Source organism: Pteropus vampyrus, unplaced genomic scaffold (assembly GCF_000151845.1).
Source record: "Pteropus vampyrus isolate Shadow unplaced genomic scaffold, Pvam_2.0 Scaffold55, whole genome shotgun sequence".
Taxonomy (NCBI): domain Eukaryota; kingdom Metazoa; phylum Chordata; class Mammalia; order Chiroptera; family Pteropodidae; genus Pteropus; species Pteropus vampyrus.
The window spans coordinates 2211093-2230280 of NW_011888836.1; the positions used below are offsets into that span (position 1 = coordinate 2211093).

At 34.9% G+C, this 19188-nt stretch overlaps 1 protein-coding gene across 3 annotated transcripts in view; it reads right to left on the minus strand.

The window, feature by feature from the left end:
• Positions 1-1653: 1653 nt before the first annotated feature.
• The window catches only part of TAF4B (TATA-box binding protein associated factor 4b), a 113919-nt gene continuing 96384 nt past the window's right edge, over positions 1654-19188 (minus strand). For all 3 annotated transcript variants that reach the window (XM_011360402.2, XM_011360399.2, XM_011360400.2), the window contains one exon: positions 1654-2654. In XM_011360402.2, coding sequence (XP_011358704.1) covers positions 2487-2654 — 168 coding nt within the window. In that variant the 3' untranslated portion in view covers positions 1654-2486. The remainder of the gene's footprint in view (positions 2655-19188) is intronic.

Here is a 19188-nt window from a genome sequence, read left to right on the forward strand (position 1 = left end):
TAGCACTTTTGTTTAAGAGGCATGATATACTTTATAAGCAGTACATTTTATTTTATCCTAAATGCTTATGGTCTAAAAAATAAAAACTGTCTACATGTTAAAATAAATAAAGTAAAATGGATGAAATGAGTGAATTTTATATGTAAGATGTCTCAATAAAGTTGCTTAAAAAAACTAAATAGATGGGGAATTTCTGGTACTTTCCGCTTTTACTGTTCATCACCCAAGACAAATACGGAAGACAGAGGGTCACAGACTTCAATGTTTAAAGAGATGAAATAAGGGAAGGTAGATATATGCCCCATATCTAAACGGGACAGCCATTGGTTAGCTTCAGTGGATTGTTATACAAAAGTATATATAGTGATTACAAATCTACTTTTTCATAAGTGGAAATGTAAATTTTTGTGAAAACATTGGCCACACTATGTAAGTCACAGAGAATGTATTTATAGATCAAATCTACCCCAAGGCCACCATTTTGCAAACTGAGCTGAAGAATACCTTGGATACATGATATTTGTTCTTTTGTGCTTGAAGATATGCTTCAAGACACAAAGTTTTTAAAGGTATATTAAAACTAAACTTCGAAAAAGAATACCTTGGTAAAAAAACCTTGTAGGGCCAAAAAAAGCTTTTATAATGAATATGCTTTCTGAGTCAAATAGCATGCAAATTTGCAACTATTTCAAAGAAAGTGATATAGTACAACTTGGATCTGAAGTTAAGTTATGGAATCCAAAAGCTGACACTCTAAAGTAATTGGAGACAAGAAAGTTTCGCCACCCAGGAGATATGATCCACTGCCCAGCCTCCAGTTTCAGAGCTGACTACTAAAGATACTGATTTTCAAAGTCAATGACCAAAGTTATTCTTATAATAAAATAATTATTTTAATGAAATATTTGAAATAATTTTTAACATCCAGTCAATAAGATTATACACAAATATGAGCGTATGCTGCACTTTACAAAAAATAAAGCTAAGCGTTTAAATATACAAAAACAACTTTGGGTATAGATCTCTTTGTAAAGTACTCTTTCATCATATACATAATTTATAGCATTTTACATAATAACTTGCTGAAACAAAGAAAAGAGTGGCCAATTTAGAACTAGAGTACAGAATATGGCCGTAACAGTCCCAATGGGAAGAACAGGATGAAGAGTAACGTACTTGAGGTGTTTTTTTTCCTCTGAATTCTTTTTTCTAAGAAGCACAGCGTTCCCATTTTTTAAAAGCCTTCTTGAAGGACTTCTTCTTTCTGTATGTGATTGTAACTACAGCTATTATTTGTCATCAGCTACATGCCACACAGGTGGAATTTAAAAGATAACAGGATTTGCTTTGCAAACATCAGCTTCCTCCTCCTATGAATATATATAATATGCTTTTCGCAATATAGAGCCAAGATCTCCAAGAGTAAGATGCTGACATTATCTTCTGAGTGTAGAATTCAAAATGGTGTCCCTATTGTTAAAAAAATTTTTTTTAATCATCAATTAGGAATTTTTTAAATGCAACAAGATGCTTAAAACTTAGGGTAACTAAAAAGATTTTACAAAACTGTCCTTGCGTTTTTAAAACAATACAAAAAAACAAAAATAACTTCATTTTGAAATACTGTAATTTGGAAATGTTTGATACATTTTCCTTTTTGGTAGCCTGTGATTTTTTTACAGTTGCTTTGCAGTTCCAATTCCACCACTGCCCCCCTTTGTCATATGCAGTGAATTTCCTGTTTTATGATTCCGTTTTCCCCTAATCAGTTTAAACACAATGCCCCTCATTCCTTCTAATGCTTTCTACCTTTTACATTTTTCAATGAGGTATATCAGCAGCTTCAATTTTAAGGTTTCCCTGACCAGGATGTCCATTCATTTGGCATCAGACAGCGTATGGTGATATGAACCAGAGAATAGCAACCTCAGGCACAAACTATGCCCATTTGTCTCACTTTTGACAACACTGGTCCTCAGCTGACCAAAGTCACCACGAGGCCCTACTCTCTGGTTTGTCGCCATCAACTACAGAAGGTGACTGTCATAATTAGCTAAGCAACTTCTGATTACAGCTCGGAAAACCTAACACTTTGAGACAGGTTTACAGTGAGGCAGTGACTCTTCCTTTCTTTCCTCTACATCTCAGTACAGGCCATATTAGAGAAAGACACCTCACCTGGCAAATGAGGCAGGTAGTAACAAACAGGGTCTTAACTTGCTGTGATTAAATGCACAGGTGGGCAGATGCCTACTTTTGTGTAAACTCTATTTCATAACCAATTTTCAGAAGACAAAAGTAAATTCTGGTCATTAAGAACCCCCTGGGACATATAAGTAAGACTTAATAAAAGTTTATAACTGTAAACAATGATCTTCCCTATTGATGATTATTTTCCAAAAACTGAAATGTCAGGACAGTGCAACAATGCTCTTTATATCTTCTTTGGCAGTAAACAGCAAGGATCTGGATGAACAGTGGAGTGGTCACTTCAGAAGGGCAAGGTACAGAGCTCGAGAATACTTCATCTCTCTTTCCTGTTCCATACAGAATATCAAGTCCCTGAGGCAGATTCTCGTGATTCTTGGACGAAGCAATGGCTTGGTGGCTGTTAGGCTGGATGTCCCAGAAGCATAAAGGTTATCTTTTAAGCCCTAAACAGAATAAAGGCAGAAATCAGTTTAAAAATAGCAATCTTTCATAAAGGGAAACCTGTCAATTCAGCATGTAACCCTCTGGCTGCTGGGTTAGGTGCTGGAGATAATAATGACACAGGCTCAACCTTGTCCTCCAGGAGCCCACTCTCTTGGCGGCGGTGGTGCCCAACTGCCACCAGATGTAGATCATGACCTCATTCATTCTGTCTCACCTGAACCATAGGAATAGCCTCATAACTGATGCCTTTGCTCTCAGGCTCTACTTTACTCCATCCCTTGTTGTACATTGCAGGCTAGACTTTCCTCTTCAAAGGGCTTAGACAGAACTTTTGAGAATAGGGGATATGGTCATTATTTTGATTGTGGTGATGATTTCATAAAAAAACCTATCAGGTTGTACACTCTAAATGTGTGCAGTCTTTTGTATGTCAATTATAAACATAAAAGCCTTACATGGTTTAGATGCCCCCACTCCATGGTTCAAAAATCTTCAACAGCTCCCACTGTCCGGAGTAGCTATTTTGAGCACTTGTTAAGCATCTTCCACACATTAAATCTTCTTCAACACATAATTTTTTTTTTCATATAACATTGCAGAAAGTTATATGGGTGCTGTCCCATTTATCAAATGAGGAAACTGAGCTCAGATAGGTTAAGCAACCTATTTAAGATCACACAGCAAAATTAAACAGGGACTCAATATCTATTTTTATCTAAAGAGAACGTTCTTCTATGGCCATGCCACCCTGAACAAGCCGTCTGATCTTGGAAGCTAAGCAGGGTCAGGCCTGGTTACTACTTGGATGGGAGACCACCTAGGAAGTCCAGGTGTTGTAGGTGTAAAAAATAAAAAATAAGGGATTGTAAGATGACAAGGTCCTTGCAATCTGTGAGGTCAACCAAGGGTTGCCTCGCCTAAAAGTAAGTAAGTAAGTAAGTAAGTAAGTAAATAAATAAATAAATAAATAAATGGAGCGTTCTTAGTCATTGTGCTAACACTATCCATCAAATCAGGTACAAATGCATCACTGGCTTCCCTCCAGCCTTACTTCCCATTGCTCCTTTACAAAGCATCTTAACTCCAGCCAACAGGCAAAGATCAGCAAAAGGCCATCCCAGACCAATCTACTCATCTTTAAAGAGCCATTTCAAATGGGTCTACTTGCCTTTACATATGCTACCACCACCACCCCATACCCACTAAATCATAAGCTTTCTAAGGACAGAGACCATCATTTCTATGACATCTAGGACTCAGTAGTCCAATGTAGATTATCGGCAATATTTTCTGAATTGAACATGCAGATTTAAAACAGAACCAGTGTCATTCGAAAAGGAATGAAACTCAATATGCCTGGATTGACAATTTTCTAAATATCAGTATGTCTACCTGCCACTATTTATATTAATTTTTCAATTATAGTTGGCATACAATAATATATTAGTTTCAGGTATACAACACTGATTAGACATTTACATAACTTATAAAGTGATCACCCCAATAAGTCTAATACCCACCTGACACTATACATAGTTATTATATTATTGACTATATTCCTTATGCTATATTTTACATCCCCATGACTATTTTGTAACTACCAATTTGTACTTTTTAATCCCTTCCTCTTTTTTACACACTCCCAATCCCCCTCCCATCTGGCAATCTCAAAATGTTCTCTGTATCTATGAGTTTGTTTCTGTTTTGCTTGTTTTGTTCTTTAGATTCCACATGAAGTGAAATTATATAGCATTTGTCTTTCTCTGGGTGATTTACTCCACCTGGCACAATACCCTCTAGGTCCATCCCTGGTGTTGTAGATGGCAAGATTTCATTCTTTTTTATGGTAATATTCCATTGTATATACATACCACTTCTACTTTTTTTTTTTTATTAGAAAAGGGGTAACACTCCACAGAGTGTGGTCTCCTCTCAGAGACAGAGAGTGAGAGGGCCCAAGAGAGGCTTGGAAAGATAGTGAGCTAGGGAGGAGTGCTGTACCACCTCTTCTTTATCCATTCATCTACTGATGAACACCCAGGCTGCCTTCAATCAACATATGGATATACATGTCCCTTCAAAGTAGTGTTTTGGGTTTATTCAGATAAATATCCAGAAGTGGGATTACTGGATCTTTCTTTGTCTCTTGTTATAGCCTTTGTTTTAAAGTCTATTTTGTCTGGTATAACTATTGCTAGCCCAGATTTTTTTTTTCATTTCCATTTTCATAAAATATTTTTTGCCATCCTTTTACTTTCAGTCTGTTTATACATGCCACTATTTTAAAAAAAGATTGGAAGAAATAAAAAAAATACAGAATTCTTAGACAAAGAATAATTTTATAAAAATAAAATCCTTTATCATTTTTTACCATGCTTTGTTTCAAAAACATCTTGATAGGGCTGACAATCCTTCTTTCTCTATCCAAAAGACTTATATAAGAAAAGATATTTATCTAATATAGAAAACAAACCTTCTGGTTCCATTACTGGCCTTTTATAACCACTGAATTATAATTATTCTCTCTATATTTTTGTTTTTGTTTTGTTTGTTTTGATGGAGGGGAGAGGAGTCCTTTTCATGGTCTTTGAAACACTATGGTCAAAAAAGGTCAACTTAATACAGTCATGTTCACAGAATGGGGTAGGGGGCGGGTACTTCATCTGATGGTCAAATAAAATTTCCTTAAAAGATACTATTCAGTGTTTGGGGTGGGGGGTGGGGGTATGATATCACAACCACATTTGTATACTCATTAGCTTAAATTTGTTCAAAAGTAGCCATAAAACAAATTTTGGGAAATCCACATTTTTAAAAAGGACAAAACAATTACTATTGGCTACTTAATTGCCTGGCTGCTTATCATGAAGTTCAACCACAGTACAGAGCCAGTGTCTCATCATTTCTGCAGGGTTCTTGATAATGAATATAATTTGGACAAATACAAGTGTCAGCCTCTATAACTTCAGCTAAGTGTGGCAGTTAAACACTAACATATCACTCTTCTCTGCTAACATTACCACTTAGAGGTGAAGTAATCCAGATGTAATCTTAACTATTGTGAATCATCACCATCAAAATATTTTCATATGATTTTTGCAAAATGGGCCCAACACTTCAGCCATGGACACTCGATAAAAAAGTACATGTTAGAAAGTTAACACTGTGTCATATGCAGTAGGTGAGTGGCAATTTTGTTGTATATTGGAGTTAAATGTAGAGGCACTTTCCTTAGCCAAAACTTAAGATATATTATGCTAAAGCTGAATCTATATTTTTACAAATGTTTCCTACCAAGAGTTTGCCTAAAATCTGTTCTTTAGTGTTTTATATGAATTTTGAAATTAAATAGATGGATACACTATGTCTTGGCAAGTCCACTTCTATGTAAATACCCAGAAATATGTCATATGTTCATCCAAAGACATGCATGAGAATGTTTAGCACTACTATTCATAACAGCCCTAAACTAGAAACAATCCAATTGCCCATTAAGAGTAGAACTATAGAATATTCATACAAATGGAATACTACACAGGAATAATAAACTGAGTAACATGGATGAATATCATGATAACATTAAATGAGTGAATAACAGATACAAAGGAATACATACAATTTGGTTCTATTTCTATAAAGCTCAAAAACAGGCAAAGCTACAGAAGTCAGGATAATGATTCCCCTTGAGGGAGAAGACCAGTGAAGACCAGAAAGGGAAAGGAAAATTTTTCTGGTGACTTTCTCTTTCTTGATTGGACTACTGCATTGGAGTGTTTTGTGCTGTGAAAATGCAGTTGAATTGATGATTTGTATACTTATATGCATCAATGTTATATTTTAACAACTACCAAAAAAACTACAAAAAAACCTCTTAGCTAGGTAAGAAATTAAAAAAGGATCAAAGAGGAAAAAAGAAGAAAGAAAACAAGGCAAAGTTGTTAAACACAAAAAATTTAAAGAGACCTAATGATCTGAGTAAGGAACAAAGGGGTCACAGTTCACATTTGTCATGTGACAAGCCTAAAGGATCCAGGGGACAGAGCCATATTACAGCTGCCAGCACAGGGTTGAAAAGAAGGTCATTCCAACAGGATGCAGCAGAAGGCCCAAGGCAATGTTATAAATGAAACCAACCCCAAGGGACATTCGGTAACCCAATAGAAATGTCTTTCATAATTCACAACTTTATGAAAGTGATAGTATTCTCTTCCCCAAATAACGACCTAGAAAGTCAATCTTTCTTGAACCTGGATACACGTATACAGCATTTTTATTCTTGCACTTATGATTGAGAAAATCCACAGTCTGACTTGTCAGTTCCACGATGATGTGGCAGAATAGTAAGCTACTCCTCAACTGACCATGGTAAAGAGGGTGTAGTGTGCAGATAACTTAAAGCCATAAAAATTCAAAACTTGCCTTTCACCATCAGTTTTAATTTTCTTCCACCCCACCAAGTCCTTTCCCCAAAGCTACTTAGGACTGATTTCTGGTCACGCTACATTGTCAATGACAAAGAACACTAATGTATTTAAGAGACCAGAATATGTAAAAAGAAAAAAAAAAAGACTTATGTGACAATGTACTATTTATTTCTGAAATAGAGGGTTTTCCCAATTGACTTTCCACATGAGGGTATTCCTTCATTTGGACTCTTCACCTGAATGAAAAAAAAAGGTAAAATGGAAGAGGAAGTTCAATGTAAAGGAAAGAAATAATTCACTTATCCAGTGCACAACGGATGTTCTTGGAAGTGTAATCAAACCTAAATGTTAACATATTCTAACACTGTGAGGCCAATTAGGTTAGCTTTCATTAATTTGTTCAATTATATATCACTAAACAAAGTTTTTTATTTTTATAATAAAACTTTCGAGGTACTCTTCTGCTCTAATAAAAGAAAAACAACACTATTGGCTACCAATTAAAAAAAAAAAAACCACCATTTTAAGAATAACACTAAAAATAACCAGAGTGGGTGCTGTGAAGTAAAACCTTTAGAAGCTTCTCTACTTATTTTTCCCACATTTCCTTAAACTATATTACTGCTATACTGAGAGACAGAAATAACATCCTTATGAGCCCAGGGGCTTCATGAATCCTACTGAGGTTCTCAGTGACTTCATATGGGCCTCTGTTTCCAGAAGCCGGCATCCAAGGCAACTTAGGTTCATGCTAGTCCATGTGTTGGTTCAATTCAAAAGTTTTCTGGGTTACTGGGCACCTACTATGGGCAAGGAACTGCTCCGGGCAGCATAAGATATACAGGAACACTGAATGGTGGTAACGCCAGATGTCTTCTCCATAAGCAACCTCTGACACTTACTTTCTTTGTGCCCCAGTCTCCTAATCTGCAAAATATGGATAGTAACAGAACTTGTATCATAGAGTGGCTTGAAAATTAAATGAGAACAATGCCTGGCATACAGTATACGCTCTATAAATGTTGACCCTTACTATAATAAATGGATTGATTAGTCAATTGGGAGACACTAAAGGTTTATAAACAGGAAATAGTGTAATCCTAGTTCCGGGCCTTTCCTTCCATCCCCTAGTTAAAACTAAACTTTCCTGTCTATGGCCTATTTTCTTAAGTCCTTTTTAACTTAAATAATTTGTCTGCCACATTTACCTTGTATCTCCCAGTGAAATTTTTGAATTTAGTGGAGCTCTTAATGCCTAAAGCTAAAAGGTAGACTGATGGGCATTTCAGACGTGTGGTAGGCAAATGAAGGATCTATCCTGGGACAGGAAGTTTCCCTAGGCTCCTCCGATCAAATAGTGGAGGAACTTGCTGCTTTCTAGAATCATCCAAACTCATCAATACTGTCTCTAGAAGCTAATATCACCTTTTTCCATTCTATTCTCTGAATCATAAGACTAAGAAAACAAAAATGTGTCCCTGAATCTTAACAGTTAACTAGGAAAAAAATGGGACATTTTTATTAGAGAGAAGGAAAGATTCATTACATTTCTCAGATTCCCTACCTGATTTTACCCTAACCCCATGTTACCTTGGCAGCTATTCAGGGATAATTCAAGTCTTAGATTTTGAGGAAACAAGAACTATACGTGAAAATAGAGGGTGAAATGAAGATCTGGCTTCAGAACAAAAATCAAATGTCTTGTAAGTCTTGGAAGCAAGGAAAACTAAAAGTACCCTGGATGCCTGGCCTCGTGTAAAAGAACACTAAAAATCTATATTTGAAAGGCCTGAGCTTTTAGGCCTTCAGGATGGCACAGAGCAGAAAATACTGAGCTTCAAGACTGACTGCCCTCTACTGGTCAACAAGCAGAACTTTTGAAGCAAACGATCTCAGCGTTTCTGACTTTCATTTTATTCCTTGAGTTATTTCATAAAACTGACAACCCTGCATGTTAACTTCCACTGCCCTAGAATTTAGTCATTTCTAAGTCTGTGTTTCAACAGTCTTTTATAAAATTAATATGTCAAAACAGACTGATGTGACTGATGAAATCATGGGCTTTAAGATCTAACTAGTTGTGTAATTATGGGAGCAATAAACATTAATACTGGTTGTCCTATGTCAATGACCACCCCCCATCTTTATCTCCAAGAAATGCTTTCTTAAATTCAAGTCCTCATTGTTCAATTTCCTAATGAAGTATCCAACTGAATGTATCCTAAATTCAATAAGTTTCAAATCATATTCCTCCCTTTTCCTCTCTTCTTTCCTATTTAAAGAAATGGTAATACTACTCAACCTCCAATGCCCAAGTCAGAAAATCAGGTGTCATCCTTAACTCTTTCTTCCTCTACATTCCATTTATCACTTCTAATCAGTTCCACCTCCTTAACAATTTCCAAATTATCTACATCTTTTTACATTTTTACTACTATTATCTTCTGCCTAGATTACTTCGACAACCTTCTAAGAAACCTCTTTATTACTAGTATTAATATTGCTTACACTGCAGTGAGAATGATCTTTATAAAATAAGTAATCTAACAATACTGTTTTCCTGTGTAAAATATACTAGTGGCTAAAAATCTCCCACAGGCCCAAATCCAAGTATCCAAGCATGACATATACAGTCATCTATGAGCATACCAAAGCTTCTCCCTACCGTCCCATTTCTCATTCCTTTCTTTCTGGCTCAAACTATTGATCATTCCACCAAACATGTTTCTTCTTTGCTCCAGACAGTAATTCTCTTCCCCTGGAATTCCTCCAATCTCTCTATTCTATCCTTGTATCACATCATTCAAGTTAAGACTCAACTCAGGTAGGTATTATGCTTCCGCAATCAATGCTACGAACACAAGTCTTCCCCAACTCCTGCATACTTTAGTATTACTCTGTATATTATTTTACCAACACATGCATTCAGTGCAATGCAATTACCTCTAACCTTCTCTATAGAAGGGAAGGTTTTTGTACCTCTTAATATAGTTCGACACTTAGTTGGTATTCAATCAACGTTTGTAGTATGATCATGTATCTAGTGTCACCCAATAATATCACTTATATGAATGAACAATGAAAATGAGCCATATTATGGGCTTTGGACTTTTAAAATTGAGATCTTGCTGTCATTCTTAGCTTCAAGCCAAATAAATCTGGAAGAAAAATATAAAGGTAAAGCCTTTTAGTGGCTTGTTACCAGGCATTACTCAGCCCCTGAACAACTTAACTCATCCCTGTGAAGCTGCCACCACACAACATTATATTAGAAGCTAAAACATGTCCAATAAATGAGATGGAGAAATTATAGTATGCCAATGAAATGTGTAGAACATTTAATGGATAAGGTGTACACATTACATCATTAAGTTAAAAAAGCAAGTTAACAAAAAATACTACTATGCTATAAATTTTGTAAAAATGTAACAGGATGTGGGAACAACTTTAATTTCTTTTTCTAAGTTTCCTACAATAAATATTTATTTTGATGAAAATAAAAAACTAGCCAATGCCAAAAATCCCTGCAACTCAGACTATTCTGATTAGTGACTTGGCTTTGCTGACCATTATAGTAACCACACTCATTTTATCTTTAGCACCTGCCTCAGCCACCTGAGATTCCTACTGAATTTAGGATCCTGGTTTGATGGCAACAATTCTCATCATTACTGGCTGAAAGAGAATAGCCAATAGAGCTCTTCAAGTATGCTGAGGTTCCCCTCATGAAGTTCCCCTCGAGAAAAGGAATGGCCTCTGGATCCACCCAAGGGACATGCGTGATCAAATTTTTGTTTTGTTTTTATGAAAAATCCACTCTAGCATTCTAATCTAAGCCTTTGGATAAATTCCCCTAGAGTATACAAATAAAGTTCTAACATCTATCTCAACTTCACTTAATTTAGGCTACCTTTTAATGTAGTTTTCATCAACCAGCCAAGCAAACTGTTAGAGCCACTCCTAGCCCTCTGACCTAATATCCTCGATCTGTTGATATTAGTGAGCCTGTATCAATGAATTCAGCCTGATTCAACTTTATATTCCTTCTACTCTGATCTCACACCCTTAGGATCCATTCCCACACCATTCTCCAGGTAACTGCAGGCAAAATTATGAAGTTTTTTAAAGTGTATATTATACCTCTTCATGGGTAGTAACACTTAGTAGCTCACCCTCTGGGGGCTGCTGGAACTTGAGTCAGGTTATAGGTATAGAAACAATGAGAGGTCGTGAGGATAGGTCCTGAGAAAGATCAGTAGTATCTTGCAAGGCAACTATTTAAGGGAAGCCATTACGGATACTTCAGGAGATTAAGCTCCCTCAGACAGGGGTAGAAGGACTGGCAAAGGCGGCTAGGAAAAATTGAGCAGTTCAAGGTACCCAGCTTCATTGGAAGTTGCCCATATTCCCATCCCAATTTTCAGTTTTCCATTCTTTCCCAAAGTCAGTAACTTTAATACCAGATACTCCACAAAACTGTAAATTTAATTTGCATTATAATTTGGACCTGTTGGATAGGACACTTTCTGTTGGGGTTTGAGAAATACCTGCTTTTGGGCTACAAGAGATAAGGGTTTCTTTTAAAGCAGTCAGAGGCTTTCACATCCTTATGTGATTCTGAGTTCAGAATCTAAAGCCTCTTCCTTCCCTAAGTTTCTCTGTGTACACTGAAGGGATTGACTGTCAAATTATTTTTATTTTCACTCAAATGTTCTGTGGTAGCAAATATTCATTTTCCCAAAGCCTTGCCTTCTATGGGCACTTGATGACTGGTGACTACAGGTGATAAAGTAACCATTCTGCCACTGCATGTCATGGATCACCAGTGTCCCCTTTACTACTAGAAACAAGGTCATTAATGCCTTTAAATCTAATTAGACCAGAGAACCAACTGTGGAAAACCCAGAAATGATTCAGGAATCCAACATTTAAGGTGCTGCTTCTCTGCAGCTATTATGGTACAATCTTCTGTTTCCGTCAGCATTTGATCAGAGAACACTAGGAATGATACAGGATATAGTATTATTTCAGAGATTTGGCCTCATGTAATTGTGAACCTGGTCAAACTGTTTATGTTCAGCTGCTGACTCTGTGTCTGGTGCTGGGTCTGGCCCAGGGTTAGCTGAAGCCAAAAGAGAGGATCTGGGGGGAGCTGAGAAGCCCCGCCAATCCCATGAAAACAACATTTCTAAGTTGCAATAGCTCCCAATGCTTCCACACCGACCTTCTAAGAATATGGCTGTAGCTTCACTTCTTCCTTTCAAAATCAAAATGCCTCATGGCCCATGCTAACCAGGAACAATGCAAGAAAAGGAATTCTGGGAAACAAATCTCCAGTTTATAGCTAATTGGACACAGTACAAATCTACCACACCATTTTTGTTCTTTTTTTTTTTTAAATCCTTTCTTGGATCTGTTCTGAGTTTTAACCTCTAATCCTTCTATACTTGCTTATTTCTGCTATCATATTTTCAATTTCCCAGGAGTCATTCATTTTTTTCCAGTCATTTTTAAAACAGCTTTTTATTCTTATTTCATGGTTATATTTTTTTTCCTTTTCAGTTTCTGATTCATATTTTTTTTCTTCCATATTATCCTTTTTATCTTTTATGTAAGAGGCTTTCCTCAAATATCCTGGATACCTTACCAATGTTTTCATATGTAAAAGGCACTTAATTATTAATATTTGAGGCCTCCTCTCTTGGTAATTATTATTATTATTTTTTTTCAGAAAGAATACCTCTAGTCTCTAATCTAAATCAATTTCAACTCAAATATTACTGAATACTTTTAGTGCTGTTTTCTCCTCTATTCTTGTGTATTTATGGAATTTGGAAAGAAAAAATAAACTCATAATGTGCAATTCAATGAATTCCACAGGAAGTCCCTGAAGATAGCTGACAGAGTCAAACTTTAAATCTCTGGAAAATTTAAAATATCCAACTAACATTTAGATTTATATTTAAGTCATTAATGAAAAAGGTAGATTTATTTATGGAAGTGTGAACAAAATAAGATGTAAAAAATATATCTCAAAATATAAGCAGCTTCTTTATCTAAAGCAATAACACACTCTAAATCCTAATGAATCTACATATTTACAGAAAGTGTTAGATGACAATAAATCTGTTTAACTCTGTAATAAGCCAGCTGTAATAGATAACAACGCACACTTCAAAAATTATGGTTTCCCTGTAGCCTTGCAAAAGAGAACAGAGGTAAAGAATGGCGCTGTCTGTGCCCCTCAAGGACGTGAAGATTAAAGCTGTGCCCTTTCATGTCAATAGCCTTTTAGTTAAATTGCTTATGCACTTTTAGGAATGAACGATCACCCACAATAGCAATCAGAAAGAGACAAATATATTTAAGAAATTCTGTTTGTCCCCTAACAGATTTTAAGCTGTTGAGTTCCCCCAAATCATTTTAGGCTTAGTATTTCAATTATAACCTACTCATATCCTCGAATGATGAAAACGAAATGACATCTATGTAAAATCATTCTAATACCCATAAGAATTGAATTCAACCAAGTTGACTTGGTTCTCTATTGCAAAATACACACATTTCTAAGTTATGGAAAATCGTCCATTAACAATTTGAATACTTAAAGTTTTAAAAATCCAAGAATTTCCTTCATAGGGTATTTTAGATTCCACGCCATGTTTCTATACAGAAAACAGAACCTGAACCCTTGAAGAGGGCACATAAGAATAGTAGAGATACAATAAATGTAAAATTGTAATGACTGGAACATTTAAAAATAACTGATCGTATTTGTTGCTAACAAGGGAATGGGGACATATGCATTCGCACTGCGGTGGCACAAAGTTTTTGGCAAATGTTATCGAAATATCTATTAAGGTTTAAGAAGTGCATATCCTTTGACCCAGAAATTCCACATATAGAAATCAATCTGCAAAATAAATGAGTGCATGAAGATATAGGAGATTCACTATTTATAGTAAACAAATGAAAATATCCTAAATGTCAGTGGATCAGTGAATTATGGCACAAAAGTATGTACAAATATGGGAAAATGTCCAAGACACATTGCTCCACAAGTTGTAGACTAGTACTTTTACTATTGTAGTGGTAAACATCAAATTCTCTGGATATGCATCTGGGCTCCTCCATCTACTAATTGTGGAACTCTAAAAAACTAATACTCACTGTACCTTAATTTTTCATCTAGGGAAAATAATCGTATGATCTTAGAGAGGAGTTAGGAGGACTAAAGAAGATCATACATTCTAAGTGCATGATAAAGGGAAAGTTATTACATATGCATTTTAAAAGTATTTAAATACATATACACATATATACAATTATATTAGGTTGGACTGTATGAATCTTTCAATTCTCAACAGCTTTTCACCTAAAAAATGGTAAGGTCACGGTAATTTTCAGAAAGGATACCCAAGACACTTAAGAGCTATTTCTAATACTCCTCTATGCCAATTTAGACATTTTCAACGTGACTAGTTACACTCCTCCCTCTTAAATAAGAAGCTATCTACTCTAGTCTCCTTGCTTTAAGTAGTACTACCTTTAAAGCATGGCAAACAAAGGAGACCTCTTCCTCCCCTCTGCAAAACTAATAATCATCTGTTGAATGAGCAATCCACCTTCTCACTTTTTTTCTAGTGAGAATCTTTTCCATTTTCATAGAAACTCAAAGACTTAAGAATGCTGGCACTGGAAAGGATCTTAAGAGATTACATACCTAGGTAAATTCATGATAGTTTAAACATTGTCAGTAAGTTATCCCTGAAATCTAACCTAAATATTATATTCCAAAGAGCTCTGGTTTTAACAATTCTATATAACTATCCTTATATAAAGGTGGGTAGAAATAGTGAAGAGAAGTCAAGAAATAAAAACAAAATAATATTTTCTGCCAGGCACAAAGAAATGTGTGGTATACTTTAGAAGCCCTACCCTGCTCTCCATGCTGAAATTATTCTTGAAAAGGCAATAATGGAGAAAATAATTAAGTCCAGAAATTCCTAACATCATCTTCTCTGAAGAAGACAAAGCAAGAGACTCCATCTCTGTCTCATGACTTTTCCCCTTACCTGGTACAGACACACACATCAGAGTATCATCCATTCTTGGACAAAACACTCCCTTAGGACAATTACTGCCCTTTGCAAGATATCCCATCTTCCTCCAGACTTCATTTTTTGGCTGTGAGCAGGAAGCTGTTGCTGAGTGCTTTCTGTGCTTGTTTTAAAAGATAGGTGCATCATTACCTAGCACTTAACTAGCTGACTTTCACTTCACAGAAGGGGCACACCATCAAAGCACAGAAATAAATGGGAGGGAAAGAGGGAATACTGTTGTAAGGATTAGCATAGCGGAGGAAAAATAGCTACCTACTACACAGATTTCTTCAAAAACCCAGAGGCAGTTCTGGGATCCCATTAAGCAATTCTTTTATTGAGTACCTATGACATCCTAAGACACTAAGGGTATAATATTAAATCATGATGAACAGAGAGAGAATGTTTGTACTACTAACTCTGACTGATAAATTTCTTCTCAGATATATTAAAATTAGTGGCCCAGGTGAAATCTCTGGCTGTCTATGAAAATGACTATAAACATTTTTCTTTTTCATAAGAATGAAAGTAAATTTTTCAAAAGAGCAGGCATTCAATATAAATTTGCCAAATTAATAGAAATTATTTCTTCTTAGCTAATTCAAACCTTGTCATATACTTGTTATATATCAAAGCTCAGGAAATTTTTATTCAAAATACAATGCATTTATTACTTTTACACTACAAGAATGCCCAATATGAAATGCCTTATTTTCAAGGCACACAAAAAAGCATAGTACAGAAGAAATGCATTTTAGGAATGGACCCTTAATTGTGAGGAGAAAGAGCAAAATTGTTATCAATATTTAACATTCATTTCTGAAATAAAATTCTACTGTGGAAAAAATACATTTGTCTGAAAGTAGAACTGATCTTCAATCAGATAGTCTAATTTATTGCTAAATAAAGTTTCATAAAAGCCCTTTCTCCTCTTGTCTCTAAAAGTTAAAATTATACAAGGTAAACTCTAACCTACTTCTAGATGGAAAGAGCATATATTTATACACATGATAATTTCTTTGTTTTGGTTAGCAAATGAACACTATTTTAAGCAATACATATTGGACACATGAATACTATAATCAACATGTAGCTGATTTGGTACTGTAACCACTTACTTTTTAAAGAAATACCAGGATTTTCAAGCCAATTGACTAATTAAATGTTCTCAGGAGGCCTCACTTGTTTGGAAAAATGCATTAAAACTGCATGCTGACATTCTAAAGTTTGTACTTTCAAAGCTCCAAAAAGATATGATTTTATGTCTAAAGATATGATTTTTTAGATGTTACATGGTTAAAAGAAAACCCATCTTTACATTCAACAAAACTAATGAAACTTGTTATGAATGTTGGATCATTTAATAAGTTACATGAACTCTTTGAAAGTACTGCTAATATGGAAAAAAGATGCTTTCTCATCCAAGGATCTAAAATTAAGACAGAAAGTAAAGTTATTAATGTCTTAATATTCCAAAGGACCCCAAACACATCACCTAAGCAATATGCACACATATAAATACTATAAATCTTAAAGTATCTGTATAGTCTATATTAAGTTAAAAACTAACTTCATATATACATATTCTTATATACAACTTCAAACCTCAGCAGTAAATTAAGGACCAATTCAAGTACTCTAAGTAGTAAATTTTAACTATATCCCTCCCTTAAAGCCAACAGGCTTATGGTATAAATATTTGGTTCAAAATGATAACTAGTACCTGTTGCTTTTGGCCAGAATAATGAGGAGACGGCGGCTGATGCTATTCAACTTTACAAAGACTTCTGAGACTATCAAATATAAATCTGTAAGAGGCTAGTTTAATACATATATTGTACAAACATAAAAATCTTTTTAAGGACAAAAAGCAACATTTTTGCTTTGTTTTACATAACAGAAAAAAAACACTAAAGGATGAAGTCTACAACTAATTTCTCCAAATTTATTATTATTGTTGATTTATTACATGCAAAAATGGTAATCAATGAATGCTAAAGGTACTAAACTTAATTTTCTGAATTTCAGTATTTTTAAAATCATTATCATTCTACTCAACCTTCCAAACTAAAAGCTCTCCCCAGCAGTAGAACAAAACCTGCATATGAACTAAGAGGTCACTCTACAAAGAACTAGATTCTACCTCTCTCTCCTATGGGATTATATGCTTAGAATAGCAAATTTAAGTGAAAGAGTTAAGCTTTCAGGTTCCCATCTAGAAAAAGCCAACAAAAACTAAAGCCTTGGTTTCCAAGGTGCAGAATATTAAAAATACAATGGTTCACATGTCATCTTTGCATTGAGAGGGAATAAAACAAGTGAATAAAGGGCTTTAAACAATCTTGACTAATGTAATTTAAGCTTGGAGAGGCAAATAAATCATCAGTATTCTTAAAGACTGAAAAAGCATACAACAGACTTTTTTCTAGTTTCCCATTTTTAAACAATTGCCTTTAAAGTTAAAACACCATTAAAAAAAAATCAACAAAAAAGATAGTAGTCTTCTGCTAATTTCAAAATAAGTACTGTATTAAAATGTCACCAGCTCATTAAAGAAATGGATGTTTTCAATTCAGGTTGGCACTGCTTAAAGTACTGGCTGTTGAATAATTCAGTAAGTCTGACAACTGTATAAGTTTAAAGTCCAGAAAATACAGGGAAAATATACATGCCTAAATTCTCAAATCTGAAGAAGCACCAAGCAAACAACACTTCAATATACTTATATCCAAGTTAGAACACATCTGGTTGAAATTTAAAAACAATTTTGCATTTTGATGCTGATAAATCACATAAACTGATTTTTATCACTGTTTGAACACCAACAGCGCATTTCTCTTTCATACCCCACCCTATGAACCTTCTCAGATTCAAACATACAAGCAATGAAAACACTTAAAACTCTCTGATTATTATAAACCAGAAAATGCTTAATGTTTCTAAAGTTTGTGACAACCTCAAATGAGACAAAGAAGAGAAGCTCTGAAGAGATTAATGGATAATACTTCGAATTTATTATGGACCACTAGTACTACTTATGAATACTATTAAAAGCTAACATAATGGTACTATTACTATGATGACAACAATGGTAGTTTATTAAGCCTGTACTTTAGGCCAGGAACTAATTAAGCACTTTATATAATCTAATCCCTAAAACATTATAAGGCAGGTATTACACCCATTTTTCAGATGGGGATAATTGAACTGTGAGGTTCAAAGAACTTGTCAAAAGTTATAAAACTTAGAGAGTGAAGAATCAAACCTAGATCTGAGTCCAAAGCACATGTACTCATCCCTCATGCTATGATGCTCCCCCACAAAGCAAACATTTAAACAGAATTGGTCGTATAATGATATCATATAGAAAAATAAGACAGGAACGTAGACATCCCTGTAACTTTTTTCAGGTGTTGTAATATTATAAATAATAACAACTATGTAGATAAAAAAAAATACAAATAACTACTCTTGCCACAAAAGAAAAAAGTATGCTAAATAGGCCATATATATGGAAACATGCTTAATGCTGAAATAGCATGTCCCAGTTTTAATAAAATATTTACACGCATTGAAATACAAACAGACCAAAAATAAAGGGCAGTGGATCATCCTGTGCCAGAGAAGTAGAAACATAAAAAACTCTCTACTGGACTAGTTTTTACCATATTTATAAATATACAGTATTAAGATCCAGAATCTTGAGGACATTAGGCGGAATGAAATAAACCAATAACAAAAAGACAAATACTGTGACATCTAAGTAGTCAAATGCACAGAATCAAAGTAGAATGGTGGTGACCAGGGGCTGGGGAAAGAAAGTGGGGAGTTGTTTTGCCAGATAAAAAAGTTCTGGAGCTATGTTGCACAAAAATGTGAATATGCTTAACACTACTGAACTGTACACTAAAAATGATTAAGATGGTATAACAAAAAAGACTAAAAATGATTAAGATGGTATAATCAATAGCCATAGATAGATACACATCAATAGAGTACTCTTGTGG